Source organism: Garra rufa, unplaced genomic scaffold (assembly GCF_049309525.1).
Source record: "Garra rufa unplaced genomic scaffold, GarRuf1.0 hap1_unplaced_007, whole genome shotgun sequence".
In the NCBI taxonomy this organism is placed as follows: domain Eukaryota; kingdom Metazoa; phylum Chordata; class Actinopteri; order Cypriniformes; family Cyprinidae; genus Garra; species Garra rufa.
This window is the reverse complement of record NW_027394282.1, coordinates 215,348-238,457: the sequence shown is the minus strand read 5'-3', so window position 1 is coordinate 238,457 and position 23,110 is coordinate 215,348. Positions and strand designations below refer to the sequence as shown.

The following is a 23,110-nucleotide window of genomic DNA, read 5'->3' as shown; positions in this document are numbered from 1 at the left end:
ACTAACAACCTCAGTTTTGAAACAACTGACCTAAGTGCGACAGGAACGTTAACTTGTGCTCGTGAGAGAGAGCCATTCTCCACGATGATTGGTTGAGAAGACGTAAGATTGGATGCGTAACACCACGTTCACGTCTCCTCACAATCATGAAGGTAGACGTAGGATCCACACAACTACATCTTTGAGAATAGAAGCTCTATAATTACAACGACCATGGTGTCACAAAATTCAGAAATTATCGTACATTGTGGTATTATTGATCGTACATCGTACAGAGGTCAAAATTATGGTACAAATACGATAATTATCGTACGTCTGGCAACACTGTTGGGGTACAACGGTAGCTTGGCTAAATCCAGATCAGACGGTTGCAGGTTCCAATCACATCAGTTGATCTCTTCTTGACATCCATAGTATAAAGTCTACAGCCCTTTACCGTGACTGATTTGCAAATTGAATCAAAGCAATTAAGCAAGGAACGCAGACTTGTTTTCTCGACCTCGTGGCCGCGACAGAGTGCGCCTGACCCCGGATCGGGAGGTTGCGTGTTCCAATTAAGTTGAGGTCAAGCGAACTGTTCTTGACTTTGTGAGTGTAAAGACTAGCGGATTTGCATAGTTTATCAAAGTGCTTTAGCATGAAAGACTAAATAATTTTTCCGCTATCTTGTAGTGCAACGGTAGAGTGTCTGGCTCCAAATCACCTTGAGGTCAGACGATCTGTTTTTGATCTCCTGAGTATAAAGTCCAACATCAAGAGTGTTCCTTGAGCACCGTATATTTACTGATTTGCATTCTGTGTCAAGGGGGTTAAGCAAAATACATCACCTCTGGGTTCAGGACCTCGTGGCGCAACGGTAGCGCGTCAGACTCCAGATCAGAATGTTGCGTGTTCAAATCACGTCGGGGTCACGTGATTTCTTGTTGACTTCTAATGTGAAAAGAAGTCCTGTCGTTGTGTGCTGCAGTGGTTTCCAATCCCACCGCTCTGTATGTCTCCCTTATTGAACACACCTGATTAAGATCATTAGCTAGTTAGGAGAGAGCTCCATGAGCTCATCTTGGTGTGTCAGAAAAAGGAGACAGACAAAAATGCAGGGCCGCGTCTTCCAGAGTCATCGTAAGCCTAAGTTGATTGCAACTCTAGTGGTTTCAATGCGTCTACGTTGTATGAAGGATTGCAACGCTTTTGGGAAACACAGCCCAGAGCAGGGGGTCCCCAGGATCAGGATTGAAAATCACCAGTGTACTGTGATAGATTTGTATCTTGACCTGTTATTTTTATTAAGCCTGAGATCTCATGTAATAACCATTCCTGTCATTGTGTACTGTGACAGATCTGCCTCTTGACGTGTTACTTTTGCATATCTTGCCCTGGAATCTCTGAAGAAATCGTGGAAACATCTACGTGCCGAATTCAAAAGCCAGCTCCTTCGAGCCGGAATCGAACCAGCGACCTAAGGATAGCCAATGTATCATCTACAGTCCTCCGCTCTACCAGCTGAGCTATCGAAGGCAGGATGACAAAAGGTGGCTTAAGCAGGAAACACCAGATAGGTTTGTGGTGTCTTGGGGTACAGTGTTGCCAGATTGGAAATGTCCAAGTATCGTACCAGAAGCTCAAAATTATCGTATTTGGGAGAAAATGATCATATTTAAGTCAAACGTTCAAAATAAAGATCGGCTATTTATCTAGATGTTACAGCTATTGTCCTTTTCAGCACTCATTTTCTATACCTTATTGTAATGATAAAAACTAATTATCTTACCCGAGTCAAACGTTCAAAATACAGCTATTTATCTAGATGTTACAGCTATTTATCCTTTTCAGCACTCAATTTCTATACTTTATTTTTAAACTAACAAACTCAGTTTTGAAACAACTGACCTAAGTGCGACAGGAACGTTAACTTGTGCTCGTGAGAGAGAGCCATTCTCCACGATGATTGGTTGAGAAGACGTAAGATTGGATGCGTAACACCACGTTCACGTCTCCTCACAATCATGAAGGTAGACGTAGGATCCACACAACTACATCTTTGAGAATAGAAGCTCTATAATTACAACGACCATGGTGTCACAAAATTCAGAAATTATCGTACATTGTGGTATTATTAATCGTACATCGTACAGAGGTCAAAATTATGGTACAAATACGATAATTATCGTACGTCTGGCAACACTGTTGGGGTACAACGGTAGCTTGGCTGAATCCAGATCAGACGGTTGCAGGTTCCAATCACATCAGTTGATCTCTTCTTGACATCCATAGTATAAAGTCTACAGCCCTTTACCGTGACTGATTTGCAAATTGAATCAAAGCAATTAAGCAAGGAACGCCGACTTGTTTTCTCGACCTCGTGGCCGCGACAGAGTGCGCCTGACCCCGGATCGGGAGGTTGCGTGTTCCAATTAAGTTGAGGTCAAGCGAACTGTTCTTGACTTTGTGAGTGTAAAGACTAGCGGATTTGCATAGTTTATCAAAGTGCTTTAGCATGAAACACTAAATAATTTTTCCGCTATCTTGTAGTGCAACGGTAGAGTGTCTGGCTCCAAATCACCTTGAGGTCAGACGATCTGTTTTTGATCTCCTGAGTATAAAGTCCAACATCAAGAGTGTTCCTTGAGCACCGTATATTTACTGATTTGCATTCTGTGTCAAGGGGGTTAAGCAAAATACATCACATCTGGGTTCAGGACCTCGTGGCGCAACGGTAGCGCGTCTGACTCCAGATCAGAAGGTTGCGTGTTCAAATCACGTCGGGGTCACGTGATTTCTTGTTGACTTCTAATGTGAAAAGAAGTCCTGTCGTTGTGTGCTGCAGTGGTTTCCAATCCCACCGCTCTGTATGTCTCCCTTATTGAACACACCTGATTAAGATCATTAGCTAGTTAGGAGAGAGCTCCATGAGCTCATCTTGGTGTGTCAGAAAAAGGAGACAGACAAAAATGCAGGGCCGCGTCTTCCAGAGTCATCGTAAGCCTAAGTTGATTGCAACTCTAGTGGTTTCAATGCGTCTACGTTGTATGAAGGATTGCAACGCTTTTGGGAAACACAGCCCAGAGCAGGGGGTCCCCAGGATCAGGATTGAAAATCACCAGTGTACTGTGATAGATTTGTATCTTGACCTGTTATTTTTATTAAGCCTGAGATCTCATGTAATAACCATTCCTGTCATTGTGTACTGTGACAGATCTGCCTCTTGACGTGTTACTTTTGCATATCTTGCCCTGGAATCTCTGAAGAAATCGTGGAAACATCTACGTGCCGAATTCAAAAGCCAGCTCCTTCGAGCCGGAATCGAACCAGCGACCTAAGGATAGCCAATGTATCATCTACAGTCCTCCGCTCTACCAGCTGAGCTATCGAAGGCAGGATGACAAAAGGTGGCTTAAGCAGGAAACACCAGATAGGTTTGTGGTGTCTTGGGGTACAGTGTTGCCAGATTGGAAATGTCCAAGTATCGTACCAGAAGCTCAAAATTATCGTATTTGGGAGAAAATTATCATATTTAAGTCAAACGTTCAAAATAAAGATCGGCTATTTATCTAGATGTTACAGCTATTGTCCTTTTCAGCACTCATTTTCTATACCTTATTGTAATGATAAAAACTAATTATCTTACCCGAGTCAAACGTTCAAAATACAGCTATTTATCTAGATGTTACAGCTATTTATCCTTTTCAGCACTCAATTTCTATACTTTATTTTTAAACTAACAAACTCAGTTTTGAAACAACTGACCTAAGTGCGACAGGAACGTTAACTTGTGCTCGTGAGAGAGAGCCATTCTCCACGATGATTGGTTGAGAAGACGTAAGATTGGATGCGTAACACCACGTTCACGTCTCCTCACAATCATGAAGGTAGACGTAGGATCCACACAACTACATCTTTGAGAATAGAAGCTCTATAATTACAACGACCATGGTGTCACAAAATTCAGAAATTATCGTACATTGTGGTATTATTGATCGTACATCGTACAGAGGTCAAAATTATGGTACAAATACGATAATTATCGTACGTCTGGCAACACTGTTGGGGTACAACGGTAGCTTGGCTGAATCCAGATCAGACGGTTGCAGGTTCCAATCACATCAGTTGATCTCTTCTTGACATCCATAGTATAAAGTCTACAGCCCTTTACCGTGACTGATTTGCAAATTGAATCAAAGCAATTAAGCAAGGAACGCCGACTTGTTTTCTCGACCTCGTGGCCGCGACAGAGTGCGCCTGACCCCGGATCGGGAGGTTGCGTGTTCCAATTAAGTTGAGGTCAAGCGAACTGTTCTTGACTTTGTGAGTGTAAAGACTAGCGGATTTGCATAGTTTATCAAAGTGCTTTAGCATGAAACACTAAATAATTTTTCCGCTATCTTGTAGTGCAACGGTAGAGTGTCTGGCTCCAAATCACCTTGAGGTCAGACGATCTGTTTTTGATCTCCTGAGTATAAAGTCCAACATCAAGAGTGTTCCTTGAGCACCGTATATTTACTGATTTGCATTCTGTGTCAAGGGGGTTAAGCAAAATACATCACCTCTGGGTTCAGGACCTCGTGGCGCAACGGTAGCGCGTCTGACTCCAGATCAGAAGGTTGCGTGTTCAAATCACGTCGGGGTCACGTGATTTCTTGTTGACTTCTAATGTGAAAAGAAGTCCTGTCGTTGTGTGCTGCAGTGGTTTCCAATCCCACCGCTCTGTATGTCTCCCTTATTGAACACACCTGATTAAGATCATTAGCTAGTTAGGAGAGAGCTCCATGAGCTCATCTGGGTGTGTCAGAAAAAGGAGACAGACAAAAATGCAGGGCCGCGTCTTCCAGAGTCATCGTAAGCCTAAGGCTACGTTTACATTAATCCGGATACACTTGAAAACTGAGTTTTCATTTTAAAACGCTCTCCGTCCACACTAGCGTTTCCAAGCGTTTTCCAGAAGTTTCTCATCCACACTGAAACGTAGGAAAACATCAAATTCGCCTTACTGCGCATGCGTAAAGCCTCCAAAATTATACAGACGTAATAAGTTTTCACGCAATTCTTCTGGCGGGATAATTTACGGAAATATCTCATCATCCACTGACACGTCTATATCGCGCTGATTCATATTTTATCTGAAAAGCAGTTGTCATGTTTTGCAGGACAGCAACTGTGAGTAAATTTTCCGTCATCATTTTAGGACTGTAATTTGAAGAGTGTACAAGGTAAATCTCTTTAGCAGCAGTGTGTGAATAGCACAGGCACAATTAAACATAGATATCTATTGGTACAATATGCGTCACATGACTATAAATATGCGTCATCGTTTTCAAAAGCGTTTTCACTGTCCACACTACAACGTGAAAACGGCGTTTTCTAATTTATCCACTTTGGCCGGAGTTTTTAGAAATAATCGTTTTCTGTGATAAAAACGGGGTTTTCGTGTAAATGAGAGGCCAAACCGCAGGGAAATATCTGCGTTTTCGCTTCGTGTAAACTGGGCCTTAGTTGATTGCAACTCTATTGGTTTCAATGCGTCTACGTTGTATGAAGGATTGCAACGCTTTTGGGAAACACAGCCCAGAGCAGGGGGTCCCCAGGATCAGGATTGAAAATCACCAGTGTACTGTGATAGATTTGTATCTTGACCTGTTATTTTTATTAAGCCTGAGATCTCATGTAATAACCATTCCTGTCATTGTGTACTGTGACAGATCTGCCTCTTGACGTGTTGCTTTTGCATATCTTGCCCTGCAATCTCTGAAGAAATCGTGGAAACATCTACGTGCCGAATTCAAAAGCCAGCTCCTTCGAGCCGGAATCGAACCAGCGACCTAAGGATAGCCAATGTATCATCTACAGTCCTCCGCTCTACCAGCTGAGCTATCGAAGGCAGGATGACAAAAGGTGGCTTAAGCAGGAAACACCAGATAGGTTTGTGGTGTCTTGGGGTACAGTGTTGCCAGATTGGAAATGTCCAAGTATCGTACCAGAAGCTCAAAATTATCGTATTTGGGAGAAAATTATCATATTTAAGTCAAACGTTCAAAATAAAGATCGGCTATTTATCTAGATGTTACAGCTATTGTCCTTTTCAGCACTCATTTTCTATACCTTATTGTAATGATAAAAACTAATTATCTTACCCGAGTCAAACGTTCAAAATACAGCTATTTATCTAGATGTTACAGCTATTTATCCTTTTCAGCACTCAATTTCTATACTTTATTTTTAAACTAACAACCTAAGTTTTGAAACAACTGACCTAAGTGCGACAGGAACGTTAACTTGTGCTCGTGAGAGAGAGCCATTCTCCACGATGATTGGTTGAGAAGACGTAAGATTGGATGCGTAACACCACGTTCACGTCTCCTCACAATCATGAAGGTAGACGTAGGATCCACACAACTACATCTTTGAGAATAGAAGCTCTATAATTACAACGACCATGGTGTCACAAAATTCAGAAATTATCGTACATTGTGGTATTATTGATCGTACATCGTACAGAGGTCAAAATTATGGTACAAATACGATAATTATCGTACGTCTGGCAACACTGTTGGGGTACAACGGTAGCTTGGCTGAATCCAGATCAGACGGTTGCAGGTTCCAATCACATCAGTTGATCTCTTCTTGACATCCATAGTATAAAGTCTACAGCCCTTTACCGTGACTGATTTGCAAATTGAATCAAAGCAATTAAGCAAGGAACGCCGACTTGTTTTCTCGACCTCGTGGCCGCGACAGAGTGCGCCTGACCCCGGATCGGGAGGTTGCGTGTTCCAATTAAGTTGAGTTCAAGCGAACTGTTCTTGACTTTGTGAGTGTAAAGACTAGCGGATTTGCATAGTTTATCAAAGTGCTTTAGCATGAAACACTAAATAATTTTTCCGCTATCTTGTAGTGCAACGGTAGAGTGTCTGGCTCCAAATCACCTTGAGGTCAGACGATCTGTTTTTGATCTCCTGAGTATAAAGTCCAACATCAAGAGTGTTCCTTGAGCACCGTATATTTACTGATTTGCATTCTGTGTCAAGGGGGTTAAGCAAAATACATCACCTCTGGGTTCAGGACCTCGTGGCGCAACGGTAGCGCGTCTGACTCCAGATCAGAAGGTTGCGTGTTCAAATCACGTCGGGGTCACGTGATTTCTTGTTGACTTCTAATGTGAAAAGAAGTCCTGTCGTTGTGTGCTGCAGTGGTTTCCAATCCCATCGCTCTGTATGTCTCCCTTATTGAACACACCTGATTAAGATCATTAGCTAGTTAGGAGAGAGCTCCATGAGCTCATCTGGGTGTGTCAGAAAAAGGAGACAGACAAAAATGCAGGGCCGCGTCTTCCAGAGTCATCGTAAGCCTAAGTTGTTTGCATCTCTATTGGTTTCAATGCGTCTACGTTGTATGAAGGATTGCAACGCTTTTGGGAAACACAGCCCAGAGCAGGGGGTCCCCAGGATCAGGATTGAAAATCACCAGTGTACTGTGATAGATTTGTATCTTGACCTGTTATTTTTATTAAGCCTGAGATCTCATGTAATAACCATTCCTGTCATTGGCTGCGTTCGAAACCGCATACTTCCATACTATATAGTAGGCAAAAAGCAGTAGGCGAGCAAAAAAGTATGTTTGAATGTTCAGTATTCATAAAAGAGTAGGCGAGAATCAGTAGGCGAGTGCACTAATTCTCGCAAGATTCGGACGAACGTCTACTTAAAGTGCGTTCGAATATGCCTACTTACCTACTTTATAGTAGGAAAAAAGAGTACGTGAAGAAAGAAGTACGTTCGAAACCTCAGTATTCATAAAAGAGTAGCCGAGAAATCCCCGGATGTCCTACTGCTTCAGCCCAGATTCTGAAGTGTTCATCTGATGCACACTTTTCAATCCCAGGAGGCCACAGGAGGCTAAAACGTCATCATCGAACGTGATTGGGAACCGCAACGAGAGTGTTTACAAATGTGAGTATTACAAACCAAAACACGGTTCCCTGTCTTAAAATCGTATTTGTTGAGCTACTGTATCGTAAACTGCTGATTTGCATAAGGTGTCAATACGTGTAACGTTAAAGTATATTTGTGATTTCGCTGTAAAACACGTTTTATTACGTATAGCGACCGTAGCATCTTAAAGATGATTACTAAATGTTTAACAACTGAAAGGAACATGTTCTGAGAGAATTAAATGAGCACAGCACAACACGAAACAGACATCTAAATGAGTGATGGACGTTGTGTGAGTTTATGTAGAATTCTCTGTTGTCAACACTGCTTTAGATTAATGTAATGTAAATAAAAATATAGTTAGTAAACAAGTAAACATGAGTTATCTATTTCATGAGTTATCTTTTGCGGTGGAGCAGGACCTGAAAGGAAAGGTGACAGCAGCATTTGTGGGGAAAAAAAGTTAAATCTGTAACTTAATATAAAGTTTGGTAATTTTGTTACTTCTAATACAGAGATCTAATGAAATTGTGCTGTTAAAATGACAACTTTTGTATTGTATTTGTGCATCTTTGTATGATCTGAAATGTCTGCTGCAGACTGGTGTGTGCAGTGAGAAAAGAGAAATCCACAGCAGCATCCTGTAAATGGTCAAGGGCCATCGATGAGACCCTCCATCACTCCACCTGCTCTTTGTCTCATCTGGACCAGATGTTGCTGTGGTCTCTTCATCCTCAGAGACCAAAGAGCCGGCGAGAGCATCTAGAGAAAGACTAAAATACCAATATGTCTGAATAAAGCTTTGTTCCATGTGTCTTTATTTATGTTCATGGTTATTTTATTATTTTACTCATATATCCATGTTGTTATCAGTAAATAAAATATAAGTTTCATTAACATATGCATTAATTAATTACTTGATTTAAAAAAAAAACATGCTTGTTTTACTAAAAAATATAATTAATTATAGGTCAGCATTTATCATTATTATTGATCAGTGCATTCTGAGGTAATCTTAATTTCTAAGCAGTAATACTTACATTTTTTGAGTGTAAAATCCTCAAAAAACACCTCCAAACACAAGATCTTCAAGCAGCTGATCCACGTCTCCTTTGTGCAGATATTGCAAACATGGAGGAAGATGTACTAGGTGGGGTTGTTGTGTTACTGATGCTATGAGGTGTTTGAGCACCTGTTGTGCTTATTTTCATTTTATTACTAATACTACCTAACTTACAATTACAGGCTCAGGGAAAGATGGTATTTATCTTTAACAATGAACAATCATAATGAGAAAAACTAAAAACATAGCTATTAGGCTTGCTTACATCATAGTATGCAATTATATACACAGGGAAATATGATTAAATATCTCTGAATAATCAAAATATTCACATCATCGTTTATCAAAAATTGGATTTGTTTTTGTTATTGATAAGCCTCAGGGATGAAAAGAGAAATTTAACAAGAATTTAAGCTAGCTTTGCGTATGGATAAACAATTTTGAATACAAAACAAAAGAAATAACTTATTCAAAAAATTAAGAATTTGGGTTTTCCTGACAAAAATTATTTCTTTAAGAATTAAAAAATACAAAAACCTAAATGAACCCAAAACGTATCTACTACAATCACAATAAAAGAACAGCTGTTTCTTCAACATGACCACAAAATGAACAAATTTCATCAATATCAAAATATTTATAGAAAGATGAATTAAACCTCGCTATATGTTAAGTTGTTGCACTTGTTATAACGTCGTTGGTCACATGATAACGTCAACATGGCGGAAGACGTGCAGATCACATCCATACTCAACGAGATTTGGCTGTAGAGTACGTACTCTTTTAGCGCTCGTTAAGTAAGTACTTATTGAAATTAAGTACCTACTCATTGAGTATGCGGTTTCGAACGCAGCCATAGTGTACTGTGACAGATCTGCCTCTTGACGTGTTACTTTTGCATATCTTGCCCTGCAATCTCTGAAGAAATCGTGGAAACATCTACGTGCCGAATTCAAAAGCCAGCTCCTTCGAGCCGGAATCGAACCAGCACACATACCAGACATTTTGACCGACATTAACTTTTTTAGAGTGAACATTTACTCTAAAAAAGTTAATGTCGGTCAAAATGTCTGGTATGATCAAGTTTACCAGACAAAATTTCATATAATTTTGGTGTTTATTATGCACTGTAACATGCATGCAAATTTTTGAGCTACATATATAGGCTAATAGGCTAGTTGACACTAGTTGATAAAATGTGTTGTTGTTATTATCATTATTATTATTTTAGTCAAACATTGGGAAATACATTTGCGATATTATGTTTAATCGATAAGCAATTAAGAGATATATTTTGCTGAGTATGCTATTGTCCTGGAATCATGGCTGTCTAAAACCGCCAGTAGGTGGGAGCCCAACCCTGTCATAAATGAAAGATTAATTTAAAACACAGATTCATAAAATGTCGCCTTTTTTTTTTTTTTTTTTTTTACTGGATAAATTTTTGAGCCCTCGATTTTACCGGAAATACTATGTGTAGACTGCGTGCTGAGTTTTTAACTAAACCGTCCAGTCCAGTAGAAGGCAGAATATCGTCTTTTACGTTGAATACCCATTTACGAAATGGAAGCACTAGCCGTAGTCAATGCAGTGAGAAGAAAAGTTTTATCAATCAAACGCAATTTTCATCGTGGAAACTGTAATTCTTATCATTTGAGTGTGATTGACTCATTGCTTAACAATGTCCAAAGAATCGGTCAAGATAACCCAGAGAAAAACAGTGAACTCCTTGAAAGCCTAAGGATACTACAGACAGCCATGACTTCGAGGCATCAGCAAGCGCCTTCCACCGCTGCTCCGCTCATACGAACAGGTTTATTATTGATATACTATATAGTGCACAACTTGTTTTAAAGAATACGCATGGATTTCTAAAGTAATACTTTACTGTAGAACCTAGAAGATAAATTAATTTATGTATAATGGAGAGTAATACATCCAGTGGTCGAAATGGCTACAATTCCAGGGACGTCGTAGTTGGGTGAAAAGGGGGACTAAATTACCAGGGCCCCAAGTGGGGGGAGGGCCCCTGAGGAGTGAAATTTTATTTTCCTTTAAATATAATTTTAAGATCACAATAAATGTTGTTAACTAATGTAAATCAGTGATGCGCGGGTCAATGTATAAACAACCCTAATCCGACCGACGTTTTCAACTAACGCAACTCGGACCGCAAAAAAAAAAAAAAGAAAGAAAGAAAGAAACTATTGTACCCGACCCGCTTCCTGTCTAATATTTGCGACTGACACCAGTGATTATATGCGGCTATATGCGGTGGAGATGCGTTCACTGTCAAACATCATTTGGCATTAATTAGGTAATTTTGTCAAAATAAATGTTCTTGATTAAAAGAAAAATACAGATTGTTCTTGTTGTGATTTATTTTGTCTTTCCTTTATGTCAGTGATTCTACACGATTAAATATGATCAAGAATTATTTTATTTCGATCTACAGTGTAATAAGAGTTTAGAAAAAGATTAGCCTATAGCCATAAATAATATATATATATATATATATATAGGCCTATATATATATATATATGACTACAAGCTTATTCCTTTTTTCTTAACTTTTAACTTCTTTTCAAAATTATCAAGAATATTAAATCAACTTAATAGGCTAGGTTAACGAATTTTCTTATACAAACATAATGAATGCAATTCAAAACGAAGTTTTTATAGATAAATTCAGGAATTATGAATATGACAAAATAACATTATTTTATATATATTAATTGTATAGCTATAATAGTTGTATCAAATGAATAAGGAAATTATAGTGCCTTGAATTTATTAAGTAATGTTTAATTTCGTTCGTTTCGCTCTCTGGAAATGTAAAGAAAAAATACAGTTTTTACTTGGAATTCGTTTTTAATCCCTGGTTTTAAACAAGCATATACATGAGATCATTTATATGTTATTGCTTGAATAAACGTTTAAAATAGTGCTAGAAATTTTATAATTAAGGAAATTAAACAGACCTAGGCATTTGAAAAGACATAGTGAAATGTGTCTAATAATTCCAAAAAGAAAGAGAAGCATTGGACATAATCAAAATATTCGAGACATTTATTAGGAATACCATTTTCTTAACAATTTAAGATGCTGCATGTGTTTATCAGTCTAATCGAAGTGTGCGTCTCTCCTGCGACTTTCCAAACAAAAATCCCACCCCCTCTCAGAAAATACATAAAACTGACATTACTATATGCGTTTAAAAGTAGCCTATTAAAATGGTACAATGGCATTGATCAGTTCAACGTGTTGGGAAATCGGGCATTTTGTCCCGCGTCAGCATTTATTCAACAGTTAATAGCGCTCAACATTCAAAAGGTAAATATTATTCAGCTAATAAAGTGTAGGTCTATGTATTTCATAGAAATAGTCTAGTACTATACAAACTACAAAGGTTTAATTGTCATCTTTATTTCAAACAACCATTATTTTGTATGACTCGTAACTGCGGGTAACTGTTTTGGATTTTGGATCAACCCGCGCATTACTGATGTAAATGCCTGGCGACAGGGGCGTAGCAACCGGGGGGGACGGTTTCACTTTTAGAAACAGGTGATTCTGTCCCCCGCACTTTTTTTTGACCTAGCGCCAATATTTCCGCCCCTGGTCTCTGATTTGTTACTTAGATTTGAGTGAAGTAACATTTAGCCAATCACAGCGCGAATCTCTTGGGCGTCTGCCATGAGCTTCAAATCTTGTTGCTCTTGTAAACAGAATGTATTATACTGTATGAACCCGCGATCGATGTACCCCCCCCCCCTTGTTTAAAACACAAGACCTGCCATCCTTCAGAGCACTCTCCAAAACTGTGCCTCCTCTAAAACACCCAAATACAGCGGCCGAGAGCTTACCATACTACAACAAATGCAGATAGTAAAAACACCAGCAAATCCATCAGTGACAACATGTTACAAATCACGGAAACACTTTCCATCACTTCTTTAGTTATGTCTTGAATACAGCATTAGCTCATGGTTTGAGTAAAGATAAGTCAGTCTTACACTTTCCAAAAGTCGTATTCAAATAAAATATATTCTAGATAAGCTTTACCGAATGATTGTTGTTAAAATGGGAAGAGACTTTTAATTAGCATAAAATGTGTTTCTGGATTAATTCACCAAACATATTGATATAAAAATCAAGATGTAAATAAACAGTTTTAGAACATTTAGCCTTATTTCTGAATATGTAGATCTAAACACAAAACATGTTACATATACAGGTCCTTATCCAAAAATTAGCATATTGTGATAAAGTTCATTATTTTCTGTAATGTACTGATAAACATTAGACTTTCATATATTTTAGATTCATTACACACAACTGAAGTAGTTCAAGCCTTTTATTGTTTTAATATTGATGATTTTGGGCATACAGCTCATGAAAACCCAAAATTCCTATCTCAAAAAATTAGCATATCATGAAAAGGTTCTCTAAACAAGCTATTAACCTAATCATCTGAATCAACTAATTAACTCTAAACACCTGCAAAAGATTCCTGAGGCTTTTAAAAACTCCCAGCCTGGCTCATTACTCAAAACCGCAATCATGGGTAAGACTGCCGACCTGACTGCTGTCCAGAAGGCCATCATTGACACCCTCAAGCAAGAGGGTAAGACACAGAAAGAAATTTCTGAACGAATAGGCTGTTCCCAGAGTGCTGTATCAAGGCACCTCAGTGGGAAGTCTGTGGGAAGGAAAAAGTGTGGCAGAAAACGCTGCACAACGAGAAGAGGTGACCGGACCCTGAGGAAGATTGTGGAGAAGGACCGATTCCAGACCTTGGGGGACCTGCGGAAGCAGTGGACTGAGTCTGGAGTAGAAATATCCAGAGCCACCGTGTACAGGCGTGTGTAGGAAATGGGCTACAGGTGCCGCATTCCCCAGGTCAAGCCACTTTTGAACCAGAAACAGCGGCAGAAGCGCCTGACCTGGGCTACAGAGAATCAGCACTGGACTGTTGCTCAAATTTTGCATGTCATTCGGAAATCAAGGTGCCAGAGTCTGGAGGAAGACTGGGGAGAGGGAAATGCCAAAATGCCTGAAGTCCAGTGTCAAGTACCCACAGTCAGTGATGGTCTGGGGTGCCATGTCAGCTGCTGGTGTTGGTCCACTGTGTTTTATCAAGGGCAGGGTCAATGCAGCTAGCTATCAGGAGATTTTGGAGCACTTCATGCTTCCATCTGCTGAAAAGCTTTATGGAGATGAAGATTTCATTTTTCAGCACGACCTGGCACCTGCTCACAGTGCCAAAACCACTGGTAAATGGTTTACTGACCATGGTATTACTGTGCTCAATTGGCCTGCCAACTCTCCTGACCTGAACCCCATAGAGAATCTGTGGGATATTGTGAAGAGAAAGTTGAGAGACGCAAGACCCAACACTCTGGATGAGCTTAAGGCCGCTATCGAAGCATCCTGGGCCTCCATAACACCTCAGCGGTGCCACAGGCTGATTGCCTCCATGCCACGCCGCATTGAAGCAGTCATTTCTGTAAAAGGATTCCCGACCAAGTATTGAGTGCATAACTGAACATAATTATTTGAAGGTTGACTTTTTTTGTATTAAAACACTTTTGTTTTATTGGTTGGATAAAATATGCTTATTTTTTGAGATAGGAATTTTGGGCTTTCATGAGCTGTATGCCAAAATCATCAATATTAAAACAATAAAAGGCTTGAACTACTTCAGTTGTGTGTAATGAATCTAAAATATATGAAAGTCTAATGTTTATCAGTACATTACAGAAAATATTGAACTTTATCACAATATGCTAATTTTTTGAGAAGGACCTGTACATTCATACTCAAATGTGTTTTTTTGAAAACAATTTATATTGAAAATCTCTTTTTTTGTGAGCACAACTGCAGGTGGAGTTAGCACATAGCACGGGAATAAAAATCATCAGTGGACTTCAGCCCTACAGGCCCAAACAGCCACTTCAACAGCAAGTGTTCTTTTAATGGCCCTTTTTTCACTGGAGGTTCTGATCCACAGCAATTGAATGAAAGGTAAACAGTTTTGAAGATCAGGTCAAATTGTTTGATATGTCAAATAAAGTATTTTAAAATGGCTAATTCTACTTCTCTTTCTTTGGTTTTACTGTCCAAAAGATACCAATAAAAATCTCTCTCAATAGCATATATTTTTTAATCCTAATGTTAAGATGAACAAAACCTTTTGGAAATCTAAAACTAGTCAGAAGACTGTTGCATATCCACTGTACTGTATTCAAATGTTCATGTATTGTGTTGTCTTTTGCAGGAGGACAGAGCAAAACTGACCGTGGTGCCAAGTGAAGGACTGCGCTTGACAAGAAAACCATGACAGCTTTATATAGTAAGTGAAATAAAAAATACAAGTATCGGACACGTTCTGCAAAAAGTAGTCTTCGTGCATCCCTACATATGAGATAAGTATTTGGTTTCAGACGCAGAGTTGTTGAAAGTAAAATTTACTACAAAAATACCAGCAAGAACTTCATTTGTTTTAAATCACAAAATAAGATATTTTAATGAAATCAGAGAGATTTCTGTCTCTCCACTGAAAGTCTACACAGCTACCACACTGATGTTGCAGAAAGTTTATAAAGATATAATAAAGCGAATTCATATTCATCAAGCAGTTTAGACCTAATTTTCAGAAGAGACTCAATCACTTTGTATTGTGAGCAGATTTAATTTACCTATAACATAGACTTTGTTCAGCAAACAAACAGAAGCTTAACCATACTTGCTTGATGTGCAAAACAAACTTAGTTTTTTATTGAAGCTCAAACATGATGTGTAATAGCAAGGAATGAACCCCATTGGTCCTCATACATCAAGCAAGCTTGCTTGAGCTTCTATTTGCCATTACTGATGTGTGCGTTGATTTGTTTCTATGTGGATATGTGATGGACCACCCCTTTAAAATATAGCTGTGATTTTTGTCTGTTACAGAGGCAGTGAACTGGTTTTCCAATGTGTTCAAGAAGGCTTTGGGGATTGGAGTGAATTCTAAGCTGGGGGAACTGAGACTGCTTGAAAGCTGTACATGTACATGTTTTAGACATCAAATAAAGAGTTTCTTAAAAAAATGTTAGATGTGAATGTATTTTTTTGGACTGAAATATATGGAGGGCAAAATATATATTTTTATGATTTTAAAATATATTTTATATTTTCAAAAATATACAAAAAATGGCCAAAAAATGTATTTGTAGAAAATATATTTCTGTAAATATATTTTGGCCAATTTTTGTATATTTTGAAATATATTTCAAAGTTCATTTTAAAATTTATTTTTTTATCGTATGGGATCATTCAGTTAAGAACAGTGTTAGGAATCAAGTGGAACTTTTCAACGGGGTTATTTATTTTTTATAAATTCAACTATCATTTTCTCTTGTGGACTATTTTATGTGAAATATCTTAATCAGGTCAGTGTGTTTTTCTCCTCTTATATTCACTATCAAAGACTGTTGATGCTCAATACCATGATGCGAGTCTATAACTTTAAGTCATTTTCATTTATTTGTGCAGATCGGCTTTTTAAAGAAAAACAACAGCGCACCTTATAACAAAGTCATTTCACCCGCATTATTTTCCTCCTTTCGGCGCTTCTCACTCCAGTCCAGCGGGTGGCACTAACACACTAACTTCTGTTTGACAAACAAACCTAAGAGCAAGAAGATTAGATTCACTGTGCTCTCTGTTGTTTTGTCGTGATTCTGTTTTAGTACAATCTGTGAGAAATGTAGTTTCTGTAAACAGAAAAGTACAGTTTTGAATCAGATCAGTAAATACCTTTACTATTCTCATCCTTATATCTGTGACTAGTTTTTGAAGCAAGCAGGAATATCTGGAGAAGTATGAGCTGAACTGAGATCTGCTGCTGTGAAGATGTTTATTAAAGTAGAGAGTGAGGAGAACATGAGTGAACTAGAAACCTGGAGAGTAAAACAGGAACCAGAACCTTTGAGAATAAAACAGGAGGAACCAGAGCCTTTGAAAATAAAACATGAGGAACCAGAACATTTTAGAATAAAACTTGTGGAACCAGAACATTTTAGAATAAAACAGGAGGAACCAGAACCTTTGAGAATAAATCAGGAGGAACCAGAAGCTTTGAGAATAAAACTTGTGGAACATGGAGGTTGGTGTTTTATCTTCATTCATCTTTAGTGACTGTTTGTGGTACATCAGGCTTTCATAATACTTCATAATGAGCTTTAATAATACTTACAGCAGTTTTAGATTTAGTTAACTGTAATAGAAACAATCTTTAAATCGGATCAGTTTGTTGAAAAGTATATATGGGGGCAGTAACACTTTCGATGAAGCCCCATTCATAATACATTACAATGGTATTTTTAAGGCATTATAATGAACACATAATGCATTATATAAAAAAACCTAAGTTATATCATCTCATGAATAATCATAACAATTTTTATACATTATAATACTTGAGTATTTGTGGTTCTAACCTAAGATTGTGATTATTTATAAGACACAATGGACGGCATATTAAATCTACGTAATTTATAATGTATTATATCATATCACATGTATTTTTTACAGTTTTATTTTGATGGTCCCCTAGTCTATTAACTATAAGCAACTTTCCAACTACATGTCAACTAACACTACTTTATTATTATTATTAGTCTAGAATTAGTAGACTTAGGCTAGGTAGAAAATTCACATACTTGCAAAGTTACATATTAGTTTGTCTTTTGGGGATCCATCAAAATATGGTGTTAGAATATATTTAGCATAATACTAATAATAATTACTGCTAGCTGTCATGCAGTTGCAGAGTTACTTATCAAAAGCTGTCTAAAGGGTACCATCAAAATAATCAAACTGATAATACAAATGTGTCATGTTACACATTTGTATTCAAACAATTCTGATCAAACAATTCTGATACAGAAACAGTAGTGTTAACTAAAGTCATGGTGGTGAGGAAGAAATAGTCCAATGCTATTACATCATTAGTTTCAGGGTTTGAACAACATTTTGGGAGAGAAATTCAAGAACTTTTCAATGACTTTTAAGTATTTTATACAACTATTTCCAGCTCTTTAAAGCTCTAAAATAATCCAGTTTAAACGAGGTGTTCTCTGATTGGCCAGCTATCTGTGGTTTGTGATTGGCCGAATACCTCAAGTGTGTGTTGGAAATGTAACACCCCTAACCATGTCGTGATGCCATTTCTTGGTGCATTGAGACAGAAATGATAAAACCCATTATAAATTAGGCATTTGATGCATATATTATTGTTTATATTGATTCTTGATTTTGATGATTGATTATGACTCATACTGTCTTTTTATGCATTTTGTCACGGCGTGTAAACATAACACCATGTCTGCATTTGCAAACGTAGAACGTGTAACAACAAGCACTACCCTACACTGCTCAAAACTCGCATTCAATAGTAAGTACTGAATTCTTTAATGTACTTACAGGCCGTCAGTCAGAAGCACAGACTGTCCATGCATCATTGTGATTGGCCCACTTTATAGCCTTAATTTTATATTTAAAACATTAATCTCAGCTCTAAAACTTTTAGTTTAGTTACTTTTTTATATTATCTGTTTTACATATTTAATACTTGGTCAGTTTGATTTGTTTGGTTAACTTTGGTTAAATATTTTATGTTAATACTGTGCAGTGCACAAAATTAAGATCTGAGAGATGGTTCATGTCAGTGTTCATGATGTTAAGTTTAGAGATGTTGTGCATCCACTTATTATTAGTGTGACATTTTAGCATGCAAATAAAGGGGAGAACTTTAAGATATCGACCCTAAAAGTCGGCCAAAAAAATCGGTAGCGCATAATCGGCAATCGACTGACGCTGACCTCTAAACATCGGCATCGGTTATAGAAAAATCCAAATTGGTCGATCTCTACTTTAAATGATCATTATTTTTGATATCCCACACACCATCTCTACCAAATCTGCTTCTGGCGCCACCATCTGTAGGACTTATTGGCACTGCTCTCAAATGTTAGTTTGTTCATGTTTTTCAGCTTATAACAAGTTCCTAAATATTAATCATTTTACTTTCATTTCAGAGTCGATTAAAGAAAAAGAGGAGAATGAAGAATCAAGTCAAGTTGAGGAGAAAAATCATTTCAAAACAGAAAAACCTTTGAGTTGCTCTCAAGTCAAACAGAAAGATTTAAAGAAATGTTGCACCTGTACTCAGTGTGGAAAGAGTTTCACAAGAAAAAGAGATCTTGAGCGTCACATGAAAACTCATACTGGAGAGAAACCATTCACTTGTGATCAATGTGGGAAGAGTTTTTCACGCTCATCAAACCTTAAGGAGCACATGAACATTCACAATAGAGAGAAGCAGCACACATGTGATCAGTGTGGTAAAGTGTATTTAGGGGCTTCAGGTCTGAGGTATCACTTGAAAGTTCATACAAAGGTGAAGCCACATTCATGCCATTTGTGTGGAAAGAGATTTTGCCGTCTACAAAGTTTGAAAGTATATGAGAATATAAATACTGGTGTGAGAGAATGCATGTGTTCAAAGTGTGAAAAGATTTCTATTTCGGTAACTTATTTAAAACTGCATAAGAGGATCCACACTAGAGAGAAATCTTATGAATGCTCACACTGCAACAAGCGATTTAGTCGGTCAGGAGACCTGAAAACACATGAGAGGATCCACACTGGAGAGAAACCTTTTAAGTGTTCACACTGCAACAAGAGATTTAGTCAGTCGGTACATTTGAAAAGGCATGAGAGGATCCACACTGGAGAGAAACCTTATAAGTGTTCACACTGCAACAAAAGTTTTAACCAGTCATCATATCTGAAAATACATGAGAGGATTCACACTGGAGAGAAACCTTATAAATGCTCACACTGCAACAAGAAATTTAACCAGTCATCATATCTAAAAATACATGAGATAAACCACACTCGATAGAAACCTTTAGTGTTCACACTGCATCAAGAGATTTAGTCAGTCAGTACATTTGAAAACGCATAAGATGTTTTACCCTGGAGAGAAACCTTTAGTGTTCACACTGCAACAAGACATTTCATCAGTCAGTACATTTGGATCCACACTGGACAATAACCGTATCATTTAACTGCATGTGGGAAGCGTTTTATTCGTCATCTGCTATACACAGTCATGCAGAAACAATCTTTTTTTTTTTTTTTTTCAATCTTGTGTGTATCTCTGGCAGGTTTACACATACTAGTCTGGCATGTATATGTATACCCATCCCTACTTGTAAATTAGTAGGAGTGAGATCAGTCTCATTAGTTTTCTCTTTTACTTTCGGTAATGATCATTTTGCTGAGTCATTATTAAATGTTACTTTTTTATTAATACATTATATTTACATTTAATATTTTACAACATTGCGGTCAACTGATTGTATTTGCATAAGAAATTTTTTTTTTAGCTTTAATAGTTGAAAGCCATGATGTTTTAGGTTTTGTTCGAAATATCTAAATAATATCAATGGAATTGAATTAAAAGCCTTTATTGTCTTTGTATTTTTTTGCATACAGTGAAATTAGGAGCATTACTGCTGACTGGTGTTAGAAAACATGTACCACAGACAATATATGAGACTAGAGACTACAGACTGTACAGTATCATTATAAAAGTAGATACAACAACCGATGTGTTTTCCCTGTGGGCCACTGTACAATGTGGGTTGGCCCATTGCTTCTTGTTACTCACCTGTGCTGTTTTGGAAAGCGCAATAATTGAATCCATTGGGGATGATCGTGCGGTAGTAATATTGTTTCGTTTGGCTTCAGTCGGTTTTGTCCAGAGCTCTGGTTTTTGATTCTATTTACTAAATGATGAGCTGTTTCCCCACAAAAGCTGTTTATTTAGCATAATGAACCCATCACCTCTGTTGACATTTAATCAAACTAAACAGCCTCTGGTCTCCTTCCCTGCATACTGCCGAAGCAGCAGCATTAGCCATTTAACTTTTTTGGCTAAAGGTTGAAGACCTTACCCCTTGAGTCAAAAGCAACGTCTTTACTAAAAATCCACAGGCAGGGAAATTCACAGACAGGAATAAAGACAGGTTAACCAGACAAAGAAAGATGATGGGAATAACTATATGACAGGAAAACCAAATATGGGTATATGGGAGAAATCAAGACAGAGAGAATGATGGGGGCGTAACATTATTCCCCCCTCCCGGAAGGCGCAACTTTGTGCCGTAGACAAGGAATGAAGAAAAAAGTGGACTGGTATAAAGAACAAAAGAATGGAGAGGGCTGGGAAACAAAGTCTATGCAGGAGGAGGCTTCGGGGGAGAATGATCAACAGAGGCCTGACCGGATCCAACAGAGGGAGGAGCTAAGGAGGAGACAGAAGGGTCCAAGGTGGATCAGACGGAGAGAGGAGCCAGGTCGCAACCATGATTGTAGCCCCCGGCAGAGCCGACAGATAGAGGAGCCATTGTGGAGGAAGGTCTGACGACTCCAGGGGGTCGCTTGACAGAGGCTGAGCAGGTGGCGATGGAGACGGAGAGGATAAGCAGGGCCAAGGGTCTGGCAACCGAGGCAGAGATCCGTATGTCTTGTTCATAAATGAATCAACTGATTTGAATGATTCATTTAAATAAATGCATTAGTCACTCATTAAAACTGTAATTTGCCACCACCTACTGGCATTTTTTATTTGGTAATTAAAAGTAGCATCTATATTTTATATATCATATTCAAAAAATTATATTTAAACTACTATTATTTCAAATGTATAATAGAGAAAGTTAATTTCTGAGGAAAAATAAAAAAGGTGGCAAATGTAAAATATGCTTGTTCTTGTTTGGTACTTGACTTGAATTGCTTGATTTATTTTTGCGCTTGGACTTGTTTGAGACTTGATGGTAGGGACTTGAGACTTGCTCAAGACTTACCTACGTTTAATGCAGACTAAAACAAACAATGTAAATAGCTGCCAATATGACAAACAATGCATTTGTCTGTTTGGAGCAAAATACAAATAGAGGTTGGGAAGTGGTATGAATTTCAGAAGGCTGTTTGATGAGAAGCCTTGTCTGAGCACAACTGTGCCAAGAATAATTACTGACATTGATGATCTTGGCCCTTTACCTGGGCAGTAGTATGTATTTGGTTGGCATTCCTCATCTGTTTCCTCTTCCAAAGTGTTCAGAACGGAATCAAAGATGTTTTGGAAGAGTCTACTGTAAGGAGAACCACCATTGATTGTAATAGATGCTGTTTCATCAACTTCCCAGTTTGGGAAATCTATTATGTCCTGCAAATATACTACACTGCTTGATACACTAGCAGTGCAAAGCTGAAACGTGACTAATGATTTGAAGGATGAAAATCCGCTGCAGTTGAGTTTATTTTAGAAAAAATATAAATCTATTTTTGAAACATTTCTCTAATCGTCGATGTTGACCTAACGTGCCACCTAGTGGATAAATCTCTCAATTAGTTTGTCCCATTTTGTCCTGCAAAATCGAGCTGTTATCTATGAAGCACCCCAGTTGGTCATTGAATCTAAGCAGAGTTTTAGATTAAATGTAACTTTATTTAAAACAATAATACAAATAAATAAATAAACAATACCATGGATTTTATGGCACAGCTAAAATAATGGAGTCTGTTTGGATTTGGCAGTATCTATTCTATAATCTATGCTTGCTTCTGTTAGTGAGAAATAATTATTAGCCCTGTATGGTATAATGATTTCCCTTCACACATAGTGGTAAAAACAAAAAAAAGTATGCAGATTTTTACTACTGTTTATTATATCAGTAAGAAGAAAAAAAATGTGTTTTACTACATTATTATAATCTAGAATTGTATTTTCTCTTAAATAAAACAATTCTTAACAATTATTAACAATTAAAAAAATAATTATATAGAGGAAACATTCAAGAATTTATTTATTTATTTTTAAAGTTTTTTTTTTTTTTTTCAAAAAGAAGAATAACAACAGAACTTGGCAAATAGTTGCGTGGTCACCATTGCATCTTAACATAGGTCATAATGGATACATACAGAGGTCAAACTACAAGACATAAAGACATAAACACAATCCATTTTTCCCAGTATTGATAATATGTGTCCATTTGTAATCTCAGTG

The 23,110-nt window shown here is 37.7% G+C and overlaps 1 protein-coding gene and 7 non-coding genes across 8 annotated transcripts; 5 read left to right on the top strand and 3 right to left on the bottom strand.

Moving 5' to 3' along the window:
* Positions 1-839: 839 nt before the first annotated feature.
* trnaw-cca (transfer RNA tryptophan (anticodon CCA)) lies at positions 840-911 on the top strand. Its single transcript has one exon. It is a non-coding gene; the product is annotated as a tRNA-Trp (tRNA).
* Positions 912-1,428: 517 nt separating this feature from the next.
* Positions 1,429-1,515, bottom strand: trnay-gua (transfer RNA tyrosine (anticodon GUA)). Its single transcript is given in 2 exon segments — positions 1,429-1,464; positions 1,479-1,515. It is a non-coding gene; the product is annotated as a tRNA-Tyr (tRNA).
* Positions 1,516-2,696: 1,181 nt separating this feature from the next.
* trnaw-cca (transfer RNA tryptophan (anticodon CCA)) lies at positions 2,697-2,768 on the top strand. Its single transcript has one exon. It is a non-coding gene; the product is annotated as a tRNA-Trp (tRNA).
* Positions 2,769-3,285: 517 nt separating this feature from the next.
* Positions 3,286-3,372, bottom strand: trnay-gua (transfer RNA tyrosine (anticodon GUA)). The gene is given in 2 exon segments: positions 3,286-3,321; positions 3,336-3,372. It is a non-coding gene; the product is annotated as a tRNA-Tyr (tRNA).
* Positions 3,373-4,553: 1,181 nt separating this feature from the next.
* On the top strand, positions 4,554-4,625 carry trnaw-cca (transfer RNA tryptophan (anticodon CCA)). The gene has a single exon. It is a non-coding gene; the product is annotated as a tRNA-Trp (tRNA).
* A 1,160-nt stretch (positions 4,626-5,785) lies between these two features.
* Positions 5,786-5,872, bottom strand: trnay-gua (transfer RNA tyrosine (anticodon GUA)). The gene is given in 2 exon segments: positions 5,786-5,821; positions 5,836-5,872. It is a non-coding gene; the product is annotated as a tRNA-Tyr (tRNA).
* A 1,181-nt stretch (positions 5,873-7,053) lies between these two features.
* On the top strand, positions 7,054-7,125 carry trnaw-cca (transfer RNA tryptophan (anticodon CCA)). The gene has a single exon. It is a non-coding gene; the product is annotated as a tRNA-Trp (tRNA).
* Positions 7,126-16,680: 9,555 nt separating this feature from the next.
* LOC141313339 (uncharacterized) lies at positions 16,681-20,432 on the top strand. The gene is made up of 2 exons (XM_073832650.1): positions 16,681-17,137; positions 19,071-20,432. Exons 1-2 carry the CDS (start codon positions 16,885-16,887, stop codon positions 19,937-19,939), a joined length of 1,122 nt encoding a protein of 373 aa, XP_073688751.1. The 5' UTR covers positions 16,681-16,884; the 3' UTR covers positions 19,940-20,432.
* Positions 20,433-23,110: the final 2,678 nt, after the last annotated feature.